Here is a 21,768-nt window from a genome sequence, read left to right as displayed (position 1 = left end):
GAAATGTTGAAAGAACAAGCAAACACTTGTGTATCCTCAACCAAGATTCACTAGTCTTAACATTTTGCCACATTTGCGTTTTTCCTCTTTACACGTGTGCAGTTGCCTGTTGAAAATAAGCTGCGTCATTATGTGATCACATCCCTAAGGTCTTCATTATTTCCGAAGAAAAAAGGAAGAGATGCTCTAACATCATCACAGTACCTTTGTCACATTTAAGAAAATTAATAGTAATTCCTTGATATGATCGAATATCTGGTCCATATTCATTTTTTCTCATTCAACCCCCAAAAAACCTGGTATAACTAATTTTTTCCTTCAAGTGAGGGCCTTTCACATTAAAGAATTGCAGGATGTTGTTTTGTTTGTTTGTTTGTTTTTTGACACAAAGTCTCACTCTGTCGCCCAGGCTGGACTGCAGTGGTGCAATCTTGGCTCACTGCAACCTCCGCCTCCTGGTTTCAAAGGATTCTCATGCCTCAGCCTCCTGAGTAGCTGGGATTACAGGCGTGCACCGCTACACCTGGCTAATTTTTGTATCTTCAGTAGAGATGGGATTTCACCATGTTGCCTAGGCCGATCTCAAACTCCTAACTTCAGGTGATCCCCCTGCCTCGGCTTCCAAAGTGCTGGGATTACAGGCATGAGCCACTGTGCCCGGCCTGTTTGTTTTTTGAGACAGGGTCTCACTCTCTTGCCCAGGCTGGAGTGCAGTGGCACCATCATTGCTTATTGTATCTTCCTGCCTCAGCCTCCCGAGTAACTGGAGTTATTGGTGCAGGCCACCATGCCTGGCTAATTCTGTTTATTTTTAGTAGAGACAGGGGTCTTGCTATGTTACTCAGGCTGGTCTTGAACTCCTGGCCTCAAGTGATCCTCCTGCCTCTGCCTCCCAAAGTGCTGGGATTACAGGCATGAGCCCCTGCGACCGGGTCAAGAGTTGCAGTTTTTATATCATTTTAGTCTCTTTTAATCTAGACCATGCTTCCATACTTTTTTTTTTCCCCACAAACTTGTATGTTTTTCCCCAGCTATATTGATTTTTCTGATTGTTTCTCATGGTGGAGTTTGACTGGTTTGCCCATCCTACCAGTGTCTGGAAGCTTGATTTGATGCAGATTAAACAGTGTTCACCACTGGGACATTCTATTGCATCCCCTCAGGGGTGCCTGGTGCTGGCTCATCTCTAATAGAAATACTAGATTTTTTATGAGATAATTCATGTAATATGCATAATATGTATAGAAAAAAGCTGGAAGGAAAAATGCTAAAATATTAGCAATAATGATCACTTTCTGGGTGATATTTATTTTCCTCTTTATTCTGCTGTGCCTTTTCTAACTTGGCCAAAACTCAGCACGTTTTTACTTTATAATTGGGAAAAAAAGATTAAGATGTGTATCATTATAGCAGTGTTAGAGTTTGGAAAGTAATGAAAATAAAGCAAGGCATAATCCAACTACCTTCACATGTGTAATAATAGCCTAGATTCTCCTAGGCTTTTTTTCAGGAATGCTTTTTACATAATTCTGCATTTATTTTTTTGTTTACTTCATCACAGCACATTTCTAATGCCATGGTAGTGTTCGGTCTTGACCTTTTCATTGATAACCCTGGACATGTAGGTGAGGAACTGATAAGAGATGGTGGGTGGTGCGGTTTGTGCACCATGCAAGGCACTCAGCTCATGAGCAGTCGAGGCTCAAGTCCTCCCTGAGCCCCGTGTCTGCCTGGTGCGCCTTCCTGGAGGGTCACCATTTCCCGACCTGCCCAAAGGCAGCCTATGCATCTATTCACAAGCCCCTGGGGAGTTTAGCATGCCTGCACCAGCACAGAAGCCCAGGTGGCTATTGCCATTGGCGTTGGGCACTGAGGGCTCTGTCCTGGAAAAATGCTGGAGACGGCATTTGGAGCCAGATCACAGGAGACCCTGTTTGGTGTCTGGGTGCACACATGGAGCTGTTGCTGGTGAGCACTGTCCCCCTTGGGGCCCGAGAGCAGACAGGTCGGGTCTCAGCCTCACCGCTGCCCTCTGCTCTCCAGGATGCCTTCCGCGCCTTCCATCCTGACCTGGAATTCGTGGGCAAGTTCTTGAAACCCCTGCTGATTGGTGAACTGGCCCCAGAGGAGCCCAGCCAGGACCACGGCAAGAACGTGAGTCAGGCTTGCAACATGGGTGGGGGTGGAGACGAGGCTGGGGGTGGCTGGGAGTCTGAGAGAGGCTCCCCTCGTCCCAGGACCAGTAACTGGGGCTGAGGCAGGGGTGCTTTTTTCCTGGAGGAGCCACTGTGGATCACCTGTGGTCAGGGAGGGCCTCAGAGCCTCCCTGGGAGGTGGGGTTTGACAAGAGCTAGTGGCGTCTCCTCTCTCCTAGCCAGTTTCATTTTCCTTCTCCTCCATCCCTTTCCAGAAAGGTGCCAGATGACAATCTAGGGGAAAGACAGGACAGAAACACTGAAAAATGTCATTTGATGACAAGAGTGGCTTTGGGGTGTGTGGTCCGGGGCACCTCTTTGAGAAAGAATGACCATTCCCTGGTCATCTGTTCATCGTCTGCGGGTCAGACGCCCCCCTGGGTGCTGGGCTTCCAGGACAGCGATGTGTGAAAATAGCAACCCCTGAGGTCTCATGGGCTGTTTTGTTCAACAGTGAAGTCCCCATGTAAATGGCGGAGCGGTGTGTAGAAGGAAGTTGGGACGGGAGGCAGGGGCAGGGCAGGATGGGGAGGAGAGTTGTTACAAGGAGAGGAGTGGTACCCACAGGCCATGACCAGGGTGGTCATGGAAATCCCACCCTGGCCTCAGCAAGCTCTTCCTCCTCTTGTTGCCAGCCTGGGCCGGACCCCTCTGTTTAGCAGAGCCAGGCCAGGACCAGGGTCTCTCCTGGCCTGGACTCTTGGCCAGTCCCCCACCACCCCCATTGCCCCGGCTTTCCTGAGGGTCTCCAATATTCCCCTTGCTGGCCTCCTCCCCTCCTTCCTTCATCCCAGCCTTCCCCTGCCCAAGTCTCCTTCCCAGGAAGCTGGTTCTACCCTGGTCCTTTGCAGGGCTGAGGGCACCCTTCCCTGTTCCCTCCCTGCATCCATCTGGCCCAGCCTTGTCCTAGGTAGAGCAAGTAGGTCTGCACTAGGCCGTTGCTAGGCCCGCTGTGACCCCAGGGTTAAGGCTGGCACTGTGGCAATTCTTCTTCCCCATCACCGCCAGGTAGGGCTGTAGATGCCGTGTGGGGCCTTTGTGCCAGCGAGGTGGCTGGGTCAATTACTCACTCTGCTCTTGGGCCACTGTGGCCGCTGTTTGCCCCATGGGATGGCTCCTTCTGAGCTTCCCTCACCCTCCTGTCCAGAACGGAGACTGGACTGGGGAAGTCCCACCCTGGCCTCAGCGAGCCCTTCCTCCTCTTGTTGCCAGTCTGGGCTGGATCCCCCTGCTTAGCAGAGCCAGGCCAGGACCAGGGTCTCTCCTGGCCTGGACTCTTGGCCAGTCCTCCACCGCCCCCATTGCCTCTGGCTTTCCTGATGAGCTGCGGGCCACCCTGCAGGTCCTTCAGAGGCCAATGCCCCTCCTCTCACCTTTCCCTCCAGGGCACATGAGATCACCTGCCCCGTACCCATGCCAGCCCATGCTTGTCCCCTCCTGCCTCCTTCACAAGTGGGTCCATCTCCCACTCTCACCCCCAGCACCTCCTGGCCTGCAGCTTCCCCAGCTCTGCTCGTCCTGCCCTGTAGCTCCCTCCTCCATGGCCTTGCTCCTCGGCTCTGTCCACTGCTCTCCCTTTCTGCTGCAGATCCTGCACCACTTAGCATCCAAGCTCCCACCAGGCACCACCAGAACCACCCTTCATAGCACCCTGGTCATGCCCTGTGGGTACCGCTTCTCTCCTTGTATCCACTCTCCTCCCCGTCCGGCCCTGCCCCTGCCTCTTGTCCCAAGTTGCCTCTTCCTTGCAATGCCATTGTGTTCCCAGGGCCCTCCTTGACTCCGCTTTGCCTCCCTGGTTCCACGTGCCCGGGGATCACAGCCCCCTCCTGCCTGCCTCAGCTCGCCCTCCTGCACTAGTTTGTGTCGCCCCCAACTCAACCCCTCAAGACCCAACAGTGTGCACAGAGCAAGTGGTGCTCTGTTGGGTGGTGGAAAATGCAAGTTTTATTTTTCTTTTCTTTTCTCTCTTTTTTTTTTTTCTTGAGACGGAGTTTTGCTCTTGTTACCTAGGCTGGAGTGCAGTGACACCGTCTCGGCTCACTGTAACTTCCGCCTCCAGGTTCAAGCAATTCTCCTGCCTCAGCCTCCCAAGTAGCTGGGGTTACAGGGACCCATGATCGTGCCTGGCTAATTTTTGTATTTTTAGTAGAGATGGGGTTTCACCATGTTAGCCAGGCTGCTCTCGAACTCCTGACCTCAGGTGATCTGCCTGCCTCGGCCACTCAAAGCGCTGGGATTAAAGTTTTCTTTTTTAAAAAAGTGTGGTTAACCATTTTAGTCATTTGACATGTACAGTTCAGTGGCATTAAATAAGCACATTTACATTGTTATGTAACCATCACCACCATCCAGTTCTCATCTTCCCCAAATTGAAATTCCACATCCATTAAGCACTCACTCCTCATTCTGCCACCTCTCAGCCCCTAGCAGGCACCATTCTACTTTCTGTCTCTGAATTTGACCTCTCCAAGGACCTCCTGTATATGGAATCATACAATATTTGTCCTTTGGTGACTGGCCCGTTTCCCTTAGCATGATGTCTTCAAAGGTCACTCACATTGTAGCATGTGTCAGAATTTCCTCCCTTTTCGAGGCTGAGTAATATTCCATTGCATGGATAGACCATGTGTTGTTGACCCATTCATCCATCATGAGATCTTTGGGTTGTTTCTACCCTTTTCCTGATGTGAATAGAGCTGCTATGAACACAGGGTGTACAAAATGCAAGCTTTTGAGTCACAGCCTTTCTCTGTCACTCTTATCTAGCTGTGACAAATATACAGGCTCCAGGGCTGTGTGGGGCATGTGGTAACAGCAGCTATTGTAGGGACTACTGGAGGGTCGAGGCTTGTGGCTTGGCCCCCTCTTGCCACAGCTTCTCTGGGTTGTGCATTGGCTGTTGAAACCGCAGCCCGAGATATATGTTCCCTCCAGAGTGGCTGGTGGCTGACTGCTTTCCCTGTGCCCTTGGTCGACAGTCAAAGATCACTGAGGACTTCCGGGCCCTGAGGAAGACAGCTGAGGACATGAACCTGTTCAAGACCAACCACGTGTTCTTCCTCCTCCTCCTGGCCCACATCATCGCCTTGGAGAGCATTGCGTGGTTCACTGTCTTTTACTTTGGCAATGGTTGGATTTCTACCCTCATCACAGCCTTTGTCCTTGCTACCTCTCAGGTGAGGCGTGACACCCTCACCTCCCCCAGCTGAGAGAGGCCTGGTGCCTGTTTGCTGAGGCTGTGACAGCATGTGTGACCCTCTTTCCCCAGGCCCAAGCTGGATGGCTGCAACACGATTATGGCCACCTGTCTGTCTACAGAAAACCCAAGTGGAACCACCTTGTCCACAAGTTCGTCATTGGCCACTTAAAGGTAAGTGTCAGCAGCCCTGCGCACCTGTCCTGTTGGACAGCAGGTGAGACAGAGGGACCAGGATTCCTCTCTGCTCAGTGCTCTGAGGCTGCAGGGTGACAAGACAGGTGTGCCTATGCTGAGGGCCATGGTGACTCTCCATTCTGCTGCCTTGCTGAGCCCTGTCTCTGGATCAGGTCCGAACCACAAAGCCACGATGTACTACTCATTATGAAGACAGGCACACACCCTTCTTGTCTGTTGGCTCAGCGGATTGTATTTTTTGGTGTTCCTTAGCTAAGGACTCATCTAACAAATCTGTTTTTGTTTGGAGACAGTAAAGTAGCAGTATTTTTTTTTTTTTTTTTTTTTTGAGACAGAGTCCTGCTCTTGTCACCCAAGCTGGAGTGCAATGGTATGATCTTGGGTTACTGCAACCTCCACCTCCGGGTTCAAGCAATTCTCCTGCCTCAGCCTCCCAAGTAGCTGGGATTACAGGCACCCGCCACCATGCCTGATTAATTTTTGTATTTTTAGTAGAGATGGGGTTTTGCCATGTTGGCCAGGCCGATCTCGAACTCCTGACCTTGTGATCCACCTGTCTTGGCCTCCCAAAGTGCTGGGATTACAGGCGTGAGCCACCGCGCCCGGCCTGTAGCAGTCTTTTTTGATGAGTTGGTATGCTTCCTTTCACTGGGGATGTGAGCTCTTTAATACATTGTGCTGGGTGTGGTGGCATGCACCTGTAATCCCAGCCACTCGGGAGGCTGAGGCAGGAGAATTGCTTGAGCCCAGGAGTTTGAGACCAGCCTGGGCAACATAGTGAGACCTCCCATCTCTTAAAAAAAAAAAAAAAGAAACACATTGTGTTCCTCTCTTCCCCTCAGAAGCCAAGAGGTACAAAGCAGCATTTGAAACAGCAACTATCTTTAGTCTGTGTTTTGGTGCCCCCATTCTCCCCTTCCTCATCTGGCATTTATGCTTTTATCTTTATTTTAGCTGTCTGTTATATATGAGCCTTTTGTCTCAGGCCACTTCAAATACTCTTTGGAAATAAGCGGGGTACAAAAAGTAAAAGTTATCCTATAAGGCATCAGATAGGGGACACCAAACTATGGAATGATCAGTTGGCCCAAAGGACAAAAGTCGTTAGAAGCGCAGGAGTTAAGGAAGTTCCACTCTCACCTCCCCCTAGATAAGGAAGCAGACCGCAGAGTCTCAGCATGCTTGTAGAAAGACAAGCTGGAATTGCCAACTGCCTTGTTCTGATCTGACAGGCGTTATCTCCTCAGTTTTGAAAATGAGTCTTTGCCAACTTGCTCTCTGAAATAGACTATCCCCATCCCAGCCCAACCCAACAGTACCTGCTTCCTGAGAAAAGCTGGGTCCTAAAGACTTCATCCCTCCACACCCTGGCGAGGGAAGAGCTACATGTTGGGTGTAGCTTATCTCCTCTTCCACCCAGACCACAACGGGGCCCTTGGCTTGCTGGCTGCAGATCCCATTGGCGGCCAACCACCCCTGAGCTGGTCACCAGTTTTGCAGCAAGCAGCTTGCCTGGCCCTGAGCCTGAAGTGGCCTGAGAACCTGGTCTCTGTCCAGAATCTCAGGGGCAAAGGGAGAGGGTGCACATAGTGGAGTGCTTTGTTTCATTTTATACTCTTCTCTGTTGGATCAAACCCTCCTCAGTATGGCAAAGTAACATTTAACTCCTGACCCATGTTAGCCCCCACACACTTAACAAAGATGGGCTGTGTCCTGCTTCCAGATTCTGGGCAGGGGCCGGGCAGGGGGGATTGTTCCTGTCCAATTGCCCTCAGTCTTTGAGGGGCCCCAGAGCACGGCTTTTGCGTCAGGCGGGAGACGGGGCCAGGACAGAGGACTGGTCTCCATGTAGAACGTGGATGACAGCAAACAGGATCTTTGGGCTTGGGGATGTGGGCTCCACTCATGGCCCACCAGCCCCCACTGGCTGTGTCCTTGGTGCTGTGTCACAAAGCCAGGCCAAGGACATGGACACGCAGCTCGCTCAGGGGTGCCCCAGAGCAAGGAGGTCAAGCTTGCCTGAAATTGGCTCTAGCACTCGGCAGGTGCACAGCCATGGGGACAGATCTTGTAGGTCTGTGTCTCTTCCCATCACTGGGAAAAAGGGGACTGGCTACAGGGAGGTCCTCAAGGGCCTTGCCAACTCAGATGTCTTAGCGCAGGCTGGAGAGACCTGTGAGTAGGTTACCAGGGGCTGTGAGAGGCTGGGATCCCCTCCTTCCTGTTGGCTGCACTGCTAATGGGATTTAATGGGAGTTCTCCACATCCTGACCTTCTGTTTGCCTTCAGCCCGTGTCACGCCTAGTGGACATTTCTTCCAAAGTGTGATCTTTTACAAAGACGATTCTGAGGTTAAAACTCTTTCGTAGTTCAGCACTGTACTTAGGATAAAATGCAAACTTTGGCCAGGCACAGTGGCTCACGCCTATAACCTCAGCGCTTTGGGAGGTCAAGGCAGGAGGATTGCTTGAAGCCAGGAGTTTCAGACCAGCCTGGGCCACATAGCAAGACCCTGTCTCTACTAAAAATAACAAAATTAGCCGGGGTTGGTGGTGCATGCTTGTAGTCCCAGCTACTGGGGAGGCTGAGGCGGGAGGATGGCTTGAGCCTGGGATTTGAAGGCTGCAGTGAGCTGTGATGGTGCCACTACACTCCAGCGTGGGCGACAGAGTGAGACACTGTCTCTAAATAAATAAATGCAAGCTGAAAGGCCCAGTGCTATCTGGGCGCTGCATCTGGAAATGGACATCACCAGACTTTCTGCAGCCTCATCTCAGGCCACCAGGGCTGGGATTAGGGTGAAGCAAGTAAGGCGCTCGCTTAGGGTATAAAATCTAAGCGGACACCAGACAAATTCAGTTATCAAGATAAATGATGTTTTAATGCAATGCGGTTTGGTTTTGTTTTTTGAGATGGAGTTTCACTCTTCTTGCCCAGGCTGGAGTGCAATGGCGTGATCTCAGCTCACTGAAACTTCCGTCTCCCGGGTTCAAGCGATTCTCCTGCCTCAGCCTCCCGAGTAGCTGGGATTACAGGTGTGCGCCACTACGCCCAGCTAATTTTTTTGTATTTTTAGTGGAGATGGGGTTTCTCCATGTTGTCCAGGCTGGTCTTGAACTCCTGACTTAAGGTGATCCACCTGCCTTGGCCTCCCAAAGTGCTGAGATTACAGCCATGAGCCACCGCGCCCGGCCTGCAATATGTTTTTTTAAAAACCAAAATTAATCCAAAAAAATCCACAATGAACAAAATGTCAAAATTTTAAATAAAGATCAGGATGAACTGAGGCAAATGGAAAAACATGCAACCCTTTAAACATGTTCGTGTGTCATTTTTTAATGGTTGATTTTTTTTTCCAGAGGATTAAAGTAGTTGAAAGAATATTTAACAATGAAGAAGTTGATGTATTAAAAGTCATAACATTCTAAGTGTAAATGCTTTATTTATACCAAAACAGAACTTATACTTTTGCTTCAGTTGAATGTAATTAAAAATTAGTTAAGCCTGGGCGAGGTGGCTTGGCCGGGTGTGGTGGCTCACGCCTGTAATCCCAGCACTTTGGGAGGCTGAGGCAGGTAGATCACTTAAGGTCAGGAGTTCAAGACCAGCCTGGCCAACATGATGAAACACTGTCTCTACTAAAAAAAAACAAAAATTAGCCAGGCGAGGGTGCTCGGGAGGCTAAGACAGGAGAATCACTTGAATCAGGGAGGTGGAGGTTGCAGTGAGCCGAGATCGTGCCACTGCGCTCCAGCCTGGGTTGTCAGAGTGAGGCTCCATCTCAAAAATTAAAAATAAAAATAAAAATTATTTAAGCTAATTGCTTCGTTGACAGAAACCATCAAACTCAGCAATTCTTTCCATTGAAAATGAAATGAGGCCGGGCGCGGTGGCTCACGCCTGTAATCCCAGCACTTTGGGAGGTCGAGGCGGGCAGATCACAAGGTCAGAAGATCGAGACCATCCTGGCTAACATGGTGAAACCCCATCTCTACTAAAAATACAAAAAATTAGCCGGGCGTGGTGGCACATGCCTGTAGTCCCAGCTGCTTGGGAGGCTGAGGCAGGAGAATCACTTGAACCCAGGAGGCAGAGGTTGCAGTGAGCTGAGACAGCATCACTGCCCTCCAGCCTGGGCGACAGAGGAAGACTCTGTCTCAAACAAAAAAAAAAAAAGAAAAAGAAAAAGAAAATGAAATGAGGCAAAAAGTAGACTTTGAAAATGTTATCGATGAGTTTGCGTCCATTAAAGCCAGGAGTGCACTTTTTTTTTTTTTTGCCTCAGGCTCTGATATGGCTCCACCCACCACTGCTGGTCACAGTTATACTGAGGAGCTTTCCTCTGGCTTCTGGAAAATTCCACACTCCCACTTCCTCTCCCAGGGCCTCCCCTAGGCTCTTGCCTCTGTCAGGAAAGCACCCCTCACTCTGCCTGGCCAACTTCTCCAGCTGCGTGGACACTTAGCTTTCCTGGCCCCAGCTCAGTTTGGGTTTGGTGTGATGAGGCCAGACCCTCCCTCGCAGCTCCGTGAGGACAAGGGCTTTGTCTCTTGGTTCACCTCCCAGGCAGAGCACGGCAGCTGGCTTAGGGTAGGCAACATCTGCACCACATTCTGGGAACACGGAGCTGGCCATTGTTCCTGTACAAGGTGGGCTTCCCGGTGCCTGGAAGGAGGGGCTCTTGAAGGATAAGCAGGGCTTCACCTGGCAAAGAAGAATGGAAGAGAGGCCTGGTGTGGTGGCTTATGCCTGTAATCCCAGCACTTTGGGAGGCCGAGGTGGGCGGATCACCTGCGTTCAGGAGTTCGAGACCAGCCTGGCCAACATGGTGAAACCCCCATCTCTACTAAAAATACAAAAATTAGCCGGGCGTGGTGGCGGGTGCCTATAATCCCAGCTACTCAGAAGGCTGAGGCAGGAGAACCTGGGAGGCAGAGGTTGCAGTGAGCTGAGATTGCACCACTGCACTCCAGGCTGGGCGACAAGAGCAAAACTCTGTCTCAAAAAAAAAAAAAAAAAAAAAAGAATGGAAGAGAATCACAGCAGAGGAAGTGGCATGAACAAAAAATGCTTTCATTACATCTCATCCCAAGTCCAGGGAGAACCGGGACTGCCCACCTCACTGCCTCCTTGTTGTCAGCCCGTCTTGCTTTCCTCCATCTGTTTGTTCAATAAACATCTCTGGGTTGGTATCCTCCAAACATCACGCTTACTTGTTTCATGCCTTGCTCCTCAGTTTCTTTGTGCCAGAGATTTTTCCATTTGATTCTTCCCAGGAATTTTGTTCCTTTTGACAACAAACGCAAATGTGTCATTTGATTCCTCAAGCCTCTAAGCTTTCTTTCTTTCTTTTCTTTTCTTTTTTTTTTCTTTTCTTTTCTTTTTTTTTTTTTTGAGACGGACTCTTGCTCTGTTGCCGAGGCTAAAGTGAAGTTGGTGCGATCTTGGCCTCCTGGGTTCACAGGATTCTCCTGCCTCAGACTCCTGAGTAGCTGGGATTACAGGTGCCCGCCACCACGCCCAGATAATTTTTGTAGTTTTAGTAGAGACGGGGTTTCTCTGTGTTGGCCAGGCTGGCCTTGAACTCCCGACCTCAAGTGATCCACCCGCTTCGGCCTCCCAAAGTGAAGCCTCTAAGCTTTCACTCTCTGACTTTTTTTTTTTCTCTCTCTCTCATGGGTTTTGAGGCCTGCCAGTTTCCAGGGCCCTGAGGTCACTGCAAAGGCCACAGCTGTCCATTGCTGTTCCCACCCATGGCTATTAGTGTTTGTAGACTGTGTGTGCCAAAAGCATCTCCCAAGTAAAATGTTTGTTTAGCAAATAGGCATTTTTTGCAGACCCTTAGCCAAAGCATTGATCCGGCAACAGTTCACCAGGATAGTCGTGATGCCAAAGGGTCAGGAAAGTGTGTTTTCTTTCATTTGTCGCTGGGCAACTGTTGAAGGCCATAACTATGAGCTGAGGAGACGGACACCTGCGGCCTCAAAAGAAATATCCATGTTATGCATCTTGTCTCATGGGATCCCATTTGAGTGTTAGAAACAGGAAAGTTCTTCTTGTTCATGTTAGCAGTTGTTTGTTACACCCTCCCTCCAGCTTTCCTGGTGTGACATGAATCTCAGGACCCACCCTCAGCATAGCAGCACAACTGCGCTCTCCAAATCCTTTAGTGAGATACAGTTCTCACTTTTTTTTTTTTTTAAACAGAGTCTTGCTCTGTCTCCCAGGCTGGAGTACAGTGGTGTGATCTCTGCCTCCCGGGTTCAAGTGATTTTCCTGCCTCAGCCTCCCGAGTAGCTGGGATTACAGGCGCCCACAACCACGCCCAGCTAATTTTCGTATGTTTAGTAGAGACGGGGTTTCACCATGTTGCCCAGGCTGGTCTTGAACTCCTGACCTCAAGTGATCCACCCGCTTCTGTCTCCCAAAGTGCTGGAATCACAGGTGTGAGCCACCGCGCCCAGCCAGTTTTCCCATTTAAAGCAGACAAATCAATGACTTTTAGTATACTCACAGATTTATGCAACCATCATCATAGTCAATTTTAGAGCGTCTTCATTATGCTCAAAAGAAACCCCACGTTTCTTAGCCATCGCATCCCAACCCCCTCACTCCCTCCCCTACCCCAGTCCTAGCCCTACACAACTGCTCAACTTTCTGTCTCTATAGATGTCCCTATTCTGGACATTTCATGTCGGTGGAATCATGTGATATGTGGTCTTTTGTGGCTCCTTCCTTCCCTTAGCGTGTTTTCCAGGCTCATCTGTGTTGTAGCAAGTGTCAGTGATTGGTTCTGTTTTATGGCACAGCCAAACAATATTCCATTGTGTGGAGAATCTGCATCTCATTCACCCACTCATCTGCTGATGAACACTTGTGTTGTTTTTGCTGTTCTCGTTCTTTTGAAGAATGCTGCTGTGAACACTCCTTTATGAGTTGGTGTGTGGACATGTTTTCATTTCTCTTGGATATACACTCAGGAGGGAGATTTCTGGGCCACATAGTAGGGACCACTTCTCGCTGTCCCTGAAACCTCGGCTTCACCTTGTACAGCTCTGGCTCCACACCTGGTGGCGGAGAGGTAGAGACCGGCTCCCACACCTGCTGGAGTGCTCACCGTGTGGTCCCACAGCAGCACGCCTCATCCGCCGTCATCATCTTATGATGGGGAAACTGAAGCCTAGAGAGATAAAGTGACTTCACTCCATTTGGGGCTGGCCCATGCTCTGAGCTCAGTCGTGGCAGGGCTGGATTCTGACCTTGTGGGGGCCTGAGGTGCTATCCCCGAGGGTTGAAGGTTCTGGGAACTGCTCCTAAGCAGGGCCTGTTACAGGCGAGCTCAGTTCCCTGGTGGCCTGCATGGCTCATCCCAACCCCTCTCTCCCCACAGGGTGCCTCTGCCAACTGGTGGAATCATCGCCACTTCCAGCACCATGCCAAGCCTAACATCTTCCACAAGGATCCCGATGTGAACATGCTGCACGTGTTTGTTCTGGGCGAATGGCAGCCCATCGAGGTACGACTAAGGGGATGGTGTTGACCTAGCAAGTGTTTGTCCTGGGCGAATGGCAGCCCATTGAGGTATGACTAAGGGGATGGTGTTGACCTAGGAAGTGTTTGGCCTGAGCAGGGAGCAGGGAAGGAAGCCTAGAGAGCTGACATTCAGCCAGGCCAGTCCACATCTCCTGCTACACAGATACCTCTCCTAGGTACCCTGAATTGTTCTGGCTGGAATGTATGTGGAATGGCCTCACCTGTAAATACGGATGCAGCTCCTCATTAGAATGGTAGATGCCTCCGTCCTGCCCTTAGGCCAGGAAGAGCATTTTCTGGCTTGTTTCTTCCCAGGGTAGAGGGAAATCTTGTCCCAGTTCAGCAGGAAGGCAAGATTTCAGGGGCTCAAGCTTGGTCGCCAACTGACTAGCTCATGTTGAGAAAACCTTATTCGGAGAATCATCATCCTGTACACTGGGAGGAGCCTCAACATGGCTTGGTCCAATCTGCTTCACCAGTGGATGAGAAATTGAAGGTCAGCGAGAGGATGGAACACGTTCAGGGTCACATTATTTATTTTTTTTCTGAGATGGAGTCTTGCTCTGTTGCCCAGAGCTGGAGTGCAATGGCACAATCTTGGCTCACTGCAACCTCCACCTCCTGGGTTCAAGCAATTCTCCTGCCTCAGCCTCCCAAGTAGCTGGGATTACAGGCATGTGCCACCATGCCTACTAATTTTTGTATTTTTAGTAGAGACAGGGTTTCACTATGGCCAGGCTGGTCTTGAACTCCTGACCTCATGATCTGCCTGCCTCGATCTGCCTGCCTCGGCTTCCCAAAGTGCTGGTATTACAGGCATGAGCCAACGTGGCCAGCCGAGAGAGTCACGTAATTTAGTGGCCAGTCTAGGGTGAGGCCCCAGACCTTTTGACTGCTAGGCTATTGCCTTCCATTTACTACACCATTTTATTTTCATATTAGTTCATTGTATTACTACAAATATAGAACACACTTGGTATAAACTTTTAAACAGTATAGAAATATCCAGAATTAAAACACGAGTCTCAGCCTGGGCAACATAGCAAGACCCTGTCTCTAAAAAAAATATATATTTTTTTAGTTAGCCAGGCATGGTAGCACCTGCCTAGTCCCAGTTATTGGGGAGGCTAAGGTGCGTGGATCCCTTGAGCTGAGCCCAGGAGGTTGAGCCATCTCTGCCAAAAATACAAAAGATTAGCCAGGTGTAGTGGTGTGCGTCTGTGGTCCCAGGTGCAGGGGAGGCTGAGGTGGGGGAATCACTTGAGCCTGGGAGCTCAAGGCTGCAATGAGCTATGATTGCACCACTGAACTCCAGCGGGGACAGAAGAGCGAGACTCTGTCTCAAAAATAAAAAAATAAAAAATAAAAAAATTCAACCTTGTATCCTGCAACTTGCCACCTCTGCAAATGTGGATACCCTTCCCCACCCCAGTTCATGTAGACAGGTCTCATCTCCCTGTAGCCATATGATATTCTGTTGTATTTCTGAACCATAACAGGACCTACATTATTTTACAAGGTAGACAAATTGAGTGTTAGTAATTCATAATTTCTTTTTCTTTTCTTTCTTTTTTTTTTTTTTTTTTTGAGACAGAGTCTCACTCTCTTGCCCAGGCTAGAGTGCAGTGGCGTGATCTTGGCTCACTGCAACCTCCACCTCCCAGGTTCAAGTGATTCTCCTGCCTCAGCCTCCCGAGTAGCTGGGATTACAGGTGCACACCACCACGCCTGGCTAATTTTCTCATTTTTATTAGAGACGGGGTTTCACCATGTTGGCGAGGCTGGTCTTGAACTCCTGACTTTGTGATCCGCCCGCCTCGGCCTCCCAAAGTGCTGGGATTACGGGTGTAAGCCACTGCGCCCGGCCCATAATTTCTTTTGAATAAAAGCCCCACCAATGCATTCTACAAAAAAAAGTTCTTATTTAATACGTTCTTTTTTTTTATGTAGAGCCTCTATGTCGGGACCTAATTTACAAGAAAAAAATAAATATATGCACTGCTTTTTGGAAATACATTAATGATGACAGTGAAAGTTTAGAAGATCCTTGTTGCTTTTATGCAGCTCTTAGGAGCCACAAAGCCATGCATAGAGTAGGGTTCAATCAGCATTTGCCAAGTGAGGCCAATTTTCCCTCACTAAGGAGTGGCGCCGTGAGTGAAGTAGTATTCCTGACAGCTTTGGCGCCTAAGGCTTGGAACAAGGCGAGGAGACAGCCTGGCTCCCCAGTTCTGGTTTGTACACCCTCTTCTTATTTCATTTCCACCCGTGAGACTATCTGAGCAGAAACGTGGATTTTTCTGTAACATGGCCAATTCGCAGGAAATCAGCCACAGTTCTGTACTTTGGAAGGCTCTCTAAGCTGCCAGGGATTCTATTTTTTGCCAAAGTACAGGGTATGGTTATGCTTCTAGGAAACGGTTTGCCAGCTTTAATTAGAGGTGTCTAGATAACGGAACTGATGAACTTGAGGCCTTCTGATAAGTGGGGACAAAGGCTTCGTTTTCTCGGCGAGGCTTTGTGTTGTAGAGCCGTTGGCTGTCCTGACAGATGTTCTCTGTGTCTCTAACAAAGAAAGTCTAGTCCCACCAGCTGCACTGGCAAGAAGGCGTCTTTCTTGTGCGTGGTGGCCAGAGAAGCCTCTCCTTTCCTGACATCTTCTCACCCCCAACACTTCTGGAATGCTGACTTTGGGGCAGGAGACGGGGGTGGGAGGCTGTGAGGATCTGGTTGTTCAGTTACCAGTGGCGTTTGGAAGTCCCCAGCTGGTGCCGCGGTGTTCTGTGGAAATCCCCTCTCTCACACTCATGGGGAAAGGATTGGTGCTTCCTGGGTTCCTGGTGTTTTGACCTGTGCTCTGGCTCTCACAGGACCTGGCTGCCCTGGAAGGAACCCTGGTCTCTTGACTGAAGTGACAGTGGGTCTGATGGGACTTGTCACATGCCAGTCCCACACACCACAGCAGGGCCAGGTGGGGCGGCCCAGGCCCCAGGGTCTCAAGCCACCATCCCAGTCTCCAGAGCAAGGACGCCGGCCAGGGCTCCTATCTCTCGGGACAGATAAGCAAAGCAGCCCAGCCAGGCGGCTCCCAGCACGTGGAACTGTGAATAGCGCGGGCTCTGCAGTAAAGCCCTTTTCCTCGTTTTCTGCATTTTGGTCTTATTGATGCTGTCCAGGAGGGTTCTTTTTGTCATATGTAGCAAAGTATACTCCTTTACCCAGAGATTCATTTCTTGTGTGCTTAGAAAGTTCTTCATACGTATTATTTTCAGTTCTTTAAGGTTTCGTGTTTCAATCTTTAACTTCTGCCAAATGGGATATGGGTAGGATGATGTTCGGCCTTCACTTTTCTCCAGAGTTGGCCAGTTTTCCCGGCATCCCCAGGAGGTGGCATTCCTTCTTCATATGAGGCAGTGAGTGCTCCTGAGCCTGGGCTTGGCCTGGGCTGGGCTGTCTGTCCTCTCCCAGGCCACCATCTGGATGACTTGGGGGCCACACTCACACTTACTCATCCTTGGCACTTAACTCATTGGAAGCTCGTAGTGGGATGCCTTTCCCCTTCTCTTTCTCTCTCTTTTTGTTTTTGTTTTTGTTTTTGAGACAAGGTCATGCTCTGTCACCTTGGCTAGAGCGTAGTGGTGCAATCTCGGTTCACTGCAGCCTCGACCTCCTGGGCTCAAGCCATCCTTCCGCCTCAGCCTCCCAAGTAGCTGGGATTACAGGCGCCCGCCACCATGCCCGGCTAATTCTTGTATTTTTAGTAGAGATGGGGTTTCACCATGTTGGCCAGGCTGGTCTCGAACTCCTGACCTCAAGTGATCCGCCTACCTCAGCCTCCCAAAGTGCTGGGATTACAGGCATGAGCCACTGTGCCCGGCCAAGGTCTGTACTTCTTTATATGTCTCATGGATGTTTCTTTTAAAACGCAATCCTTATACGTTTTATATTTTGTCATCATGATTGGGGGTTCTCCAGTACTCAGGAAAGCAGTGGATATTGGGGTAGTTATCTTAATTTTCTTTTTTTTCTAAATTTTTGTTTGCATAGCCTTCTGATGAATGGGATAGTTATCTTTTGTCCCGCTAGTGCCCGCTTATGTCTCTTCATAATTCTAGTTGTGTTTCGGTTGATTCTTTTGAGTTTCCTGATTAGATGATCATATCCTAGAAAATAATGAAAACGTAGTCTCTCAGCCCGGCGTGGTGGCTCACGTCTGTAATCCCAGCACTTTGGGAGGCCGAGGCGGGTGGATCACGAGGTCAGGGGATCGAGACCATCTTGGCTAACACAATGAAACCCCCGTCTCTACTAAAAACACAAAAAATTAGCTGGGCATGGTGGCACACGCCTGTAGTCCCAGCTACTCTGGAGGCTGAGGCAAGAGAATCTCTTGAACCCGGGAGACGGAGGTTGCAGTAAGCTGAGATTGCACCACTGCACTCCAGCCTGGGCGACAGAGTGAGACTCCGTCTCAAAACAACAACAACAACAAAACAAAACAAAACAAACAAAAAAGGTGTAGTAACTCTTTCTTCTTTCTTTCTTTCTTTCTCTTTCTCACTCTCTCTTCCCTCTCTTTCTTTCTCTGTTTCTTTCTTTCCTTCCTTCCTTCTTTCTTTCTTTCTCTCTCTCTCTCTCTCTCTTTCTTTCTTTCTTTCTTTCTTTCTTTCTTATCTGGATGTTGAAGTAGTCTCTTTCTTTCTAATAGTTCCACTCTGTTTTCTGCTTTGGGTTTTATTGCATTGACGGGAAATTTCAGAGCTAAGTTTAATCGCGGTGATATTGGCAGCAGCCTTGTTTTGTTCTTCTTTTGCCATATCCCAGTTTTCTGAGGGGGCTGGTGAGACCATTATCCCGGTAGCAGTGTAAAGGGGCCTCAGACGTCGTGCCGTGCCTGAGATCCTCCTCCTCCCATCCGGGAAACCACCTCTGCTGCTCTGACTATCTGAAGCTAACGTCCTGGGCTTCCTGCTTCAGGCAGACCTTCATGAACAGGCTAAAGTCACCCATCCCGCCTTGGGACACACATGCCGCCCTCTCAGGGACCTTGCCATTCCGCTCCTGCTGGGGAGGTCGTGCCGCCTGTTTCTCTCTGTGTGTGAGTTTGCAGGTTCCCAGAGGCAGAGACTGGGCTTTGCGACAGCTCCCCTCCCCCAACCCTCGATGGACAAGGAGGGCCCTTGTCATTCCTCAGACATTTTGTTCCAAAGCTGAAAGTTCCCCTCCACGTGGCCCGGCATCCCCCAGGCCCTCATCCAAGCCTGGCCTTGAGGTGCGTGGAGAGGCCGGGGACAGGAGAGTCAGCCCCGCCGCCAGGGCTGGCTGCACTCCCTCCCTTGCCCCTGGCCTGCGTCCCTGCCTGTCAACCGCAGCCTGGGAAGGCGCCGTTCCTGATCAAGGGGAGGTCCATGTGTGCCACCCACACCCTTGGCCGCAGCCCAGCCGGGTGAAAGTCATGTGTCTTCCTTGCCTCTTGGGCTTTCTCTGTGTGTGTGACGGGGACTCCTCGGGAGGAGGAGATGTGTGGGATCCTGCACTCCCCACACTTGGGGCTCTGAGCCCCCAGTTGGGAAGAAGCCTGACTCTTGTTGAGTGAGTCTGTGGACCGGGCACCACAATGGGCAGTGTGCGTGCACGTCACTTAGTCCCTGCTTAACCCGTGAGGCAGGAGCTGTCATCGACCCCTTTCATGGATGGAACAGCTAAGGCCAAGAGATATGAAGTGACTTGTTCAAGGTAACAGCAACGAAAAGGCAACACCACTGTCCGAACCCAAACCATCTGGCTGCAAACCACAGCTTCGGAGTCCTGGGGGCCCTTGTGAAATATGTTTGTTGGGTAGCCCCAGCTTTCTGATCAATTAAATAGCCAGGCACTCACCCCCCTAGCTTGATACATTCTAAAATACCTCTCCCTCCCTTCCCTGCTCCTATGACTTAAATGGCAAAGCTCTGGCAAAGAACTGAGCGTGGGAAAGATGAGAGCAGAGAGTTAGCCACAGGGCAGGGCTTCGTATCCCAAGCCCACAGTTGTACTTTCTGGTTTGGGAGGGGAGTACTGGCCATCCCCCAGCAGACCCACTGCAGCTGAGGCCATCGAGATGGGTACAGATGTGTAGTGGTATGTCACCATACACATGGACATACACGCACGTGACTGTGATGAGCATTTTGCTCACCGTCCCACAGAGATCCACTCTGAGGCCTGCTGCTGCCTGGCAAGCAGGGTCCCCTGGCTCTGAGGGCCATTCTGGGGCATTGAAGGGACGCACACTAGAGCCAGCTGTGCTTACCGGCGGAGGCAGCCCCTGTAACCTGTGTTGTCCACCCAAAGGCCACCATCACCCATGAGAACAGGGTGCCTACTGTGCACATGCAACTCCAAACAGACTCCCCAGGTGCCTCCCAGGCCCCCACAACAGCGTGGCCAGCCCTCAGTCCCTCCTTAGGATGCCCTGGCCCCTGCTGACCTGCCTGGGTTGCCCTCTGTGCTCACTTCTGAGTATAGCCGGCCCAGCCTGAGAGGGACGGGATGCTCTGTGGGAGAGATGCGGTGGGGAGGAGCTCTTGACCAGAGCTGGAGACACTGCATGCCAAGGCTGGGGCTGTGAGCCTGCTCCCTGGCCTCTGGGAGAAGCTTAGAGCAGGACTCAGGGGCCTGTTCTGTGGGCCGCTGCAGGCCCCGAGACTGGCCACCTTGAGGGCAACATCTGCAGTGCTGGCTCCTCCAGCACCTCCGTCCACTGGAGACTCATGAAAGGCTCCTGTGAGGCCTCCCTGGCTCGGACCTCTCCATGGCCCGCCTCAGCCCTGGCCTTAATGATAGTCCTACTGCAAGTGGCCGTCCTTTCTGGGAATGAGTGAGATCCTTGCCAAGGCTCAGGAGGCCACACAGAACAAAGGGACTGTTTCTGGGGGTTCTTCAGCTGGGTGTGCCGTGACCATGGCCATTGGCGCCAAGATGCAAGTCTTGGGGACAGGGTGGACCTGGTTCCCACCCACAGCCTCTTCCCTCAGGAATCTGTGCTCTCCCTGTGATTTGGGCAATCACTTTGCTCTGTGTTCTCACCTGGATGACGGGGTGCTGGCCTAGGCACCATCCAAGGTTCCTTCCCTCTGTAACTCACTTTGACCTCCTGACTGCAATAAGTATGACCGGACACTATAGGAGGAGGCATCTCTGGCCTTTGGATCCAGGGGTATAGGGAGGGTGACGGGCAGTGGTCCTGGGGTCAGCACTTGGCATTATGCCCATGTTCTCATTGGCTCCTCTTACCAACCACTGATTCAAAAGCCAGACAAGGCTCAGCAAGGCTAAGCGACTCACACAGTCTCAGCGCTGGTGAGAGGCAGAGTTGGCTCAAGCGCATCTGCTGGCTGCAAGCCCAGCCTCCCCACGCTGCAAGCAAGAGGAGCAGGTGCCACTCAGTGAGCGGCATATTTTGGTCTCAGTCCCGGAAGAGCAGGGTGGGCTGGTCCCTAGGGGCTGGACCATGGAATTAAGGGCTCCGGGGATCCCCTGGGGCCGTGGTTCCTATGCCTGGCTCACACTGAGTGGCCTGAGCAGCTTTGGACAATGACGATGCCCAGGACCCAGCCCAGCCCTCCTCCATCAGAGCCTCTGGGCGTCAGGCTGCCCAAGGTGCAGGCTCTGATGGGGAAGAAACCGGTGCCCTCATGGGGACCTCAGGTAGCCAGATGTGGCCTGAGGAGTCTGTCCTGTGGCCTCCTCTGTCCTCAAGGTTAGGCTCCAGCTGGGGAGGAGTGATTCACTCTTGTAAATTACAGGGAGGCTCCAGGGAGGTAGATGCTCCCAGCCTGATGACTGGCAGCAATTCTGGGACCCTTACCTAGGTTCTCCCTGCCACTGCGGACTCCGGGAGCTCTCCATGGTGACCTAGGAACTCCCCTGGGTGCTTATGCTCTGCCGAGAGCTGCTCTGTTGCACACTCATTCAACAAACATTTATTTAGTGCCTGTCACATAGGCTCAGAGTCAGCTTTTTGGGTTCTGAACCCAGCCAGGGCCACTTCCCGTGGCCTTGGGCCATGGCTTAACGCTGAGCCTCAGCCTCAGAAGTGCCGGCCTTGTGGAGGATCGATGCCATTGGGCCAGTGCTCAGCTAGGGCTGAGGAAGCGTTGGCCACTGCTGGCTGTAGCATGGGGAGCCCAGAGGGCTGGAGGTGCCCCAGGCTTGGTGGGCCCAGGGTGCAGATTGACAGGAAAGGGACAGTGGTGTGCCCTGAGCAGATAGAAGGGATGGTGGCTGCAGGGCGGTTTGGGGAACATGGGAGGCTGGGAGCTGAGGCTGCTGGGCGCTCACGATCTCTCCTTTCTCCTCAGTACGGCAAGAAGAAGCTGAAATACCTGCCCTACAATCACCAGCACGAATACTTCTTCCTGAGTGAGTGCTCGGTGCCCTGAAACCACTCTGGGACCCTCCCCTCCCCACAGAGTGGCGTCTCTCTCCCTCCTGCCTGACATCTTTTTCAGATCCAGAAAGTGACACTAAACTTGTTAGAAGCGGGGGCCACAGCAGCCTTCCCGTGCAGACCCCCTCAGCCCGTGTTACAGGCCTGATGGGGACACAGAGGCTTAGAGAGTCCCAGGGGTGACACACGTCCTCAAGGGCTCCCAGCCTTCT

At 51.2% G+C, this 21,768-nt stretch overlaps 1 protein-coding gene across 1 annotated transcript in view; it reads left to right on the top strand.

Annotated features, from left to right (window-relative positions):
• The window catches only part of FADS2 (fatty acid desaturase 2), a 39,153-nt gene that overhangs the window by 7,323 nt on the left and 10,062 nt on the right, over positions 1–21,768 (top strand). The window contains exons 2-6 of the mRNA XM_054438249.2: positions 2,044–2,154; positions 5,177–5,374; positions 5,467–5,568; positions 12,983–13,108; positions 21,468–21,528. Coding sequence (XP_054294224.1) covers positions 2,044–2,154; positions 5,177–5,374; positions 5,467–5,568; positions 12,983–13,108; positions 21,468–21,528 — 598 coding nt within the window. The remainder of the gene's footprint in view (positions 1–2,043; positions 2,155–5,176; positions 5,375–5,466; positions 5,569–12,982; positions 13,109–21,467; positions 21,529–21,768) is intronic.

Source organism: Pongo pygmaeus, chromosome 9 (genome assembly GCF_028885625.2).
Source record: "Pongo pygmaeus isolate AG05252 chromosome 9, NHGRI_mPonPyg2-v2.0_pri, whole genome shotgun sequence".
NCBI lineage: Eukaryota > Metazoa > Chordata > Mammalia > Primates > Hominidae > Pongo > Pongo pygmaeus.
The sequence above is the reverse complement of the archived record's forward strand: the minus strand, read 5'-3'. Positions and strand labels throughout refer to the sequence as shown.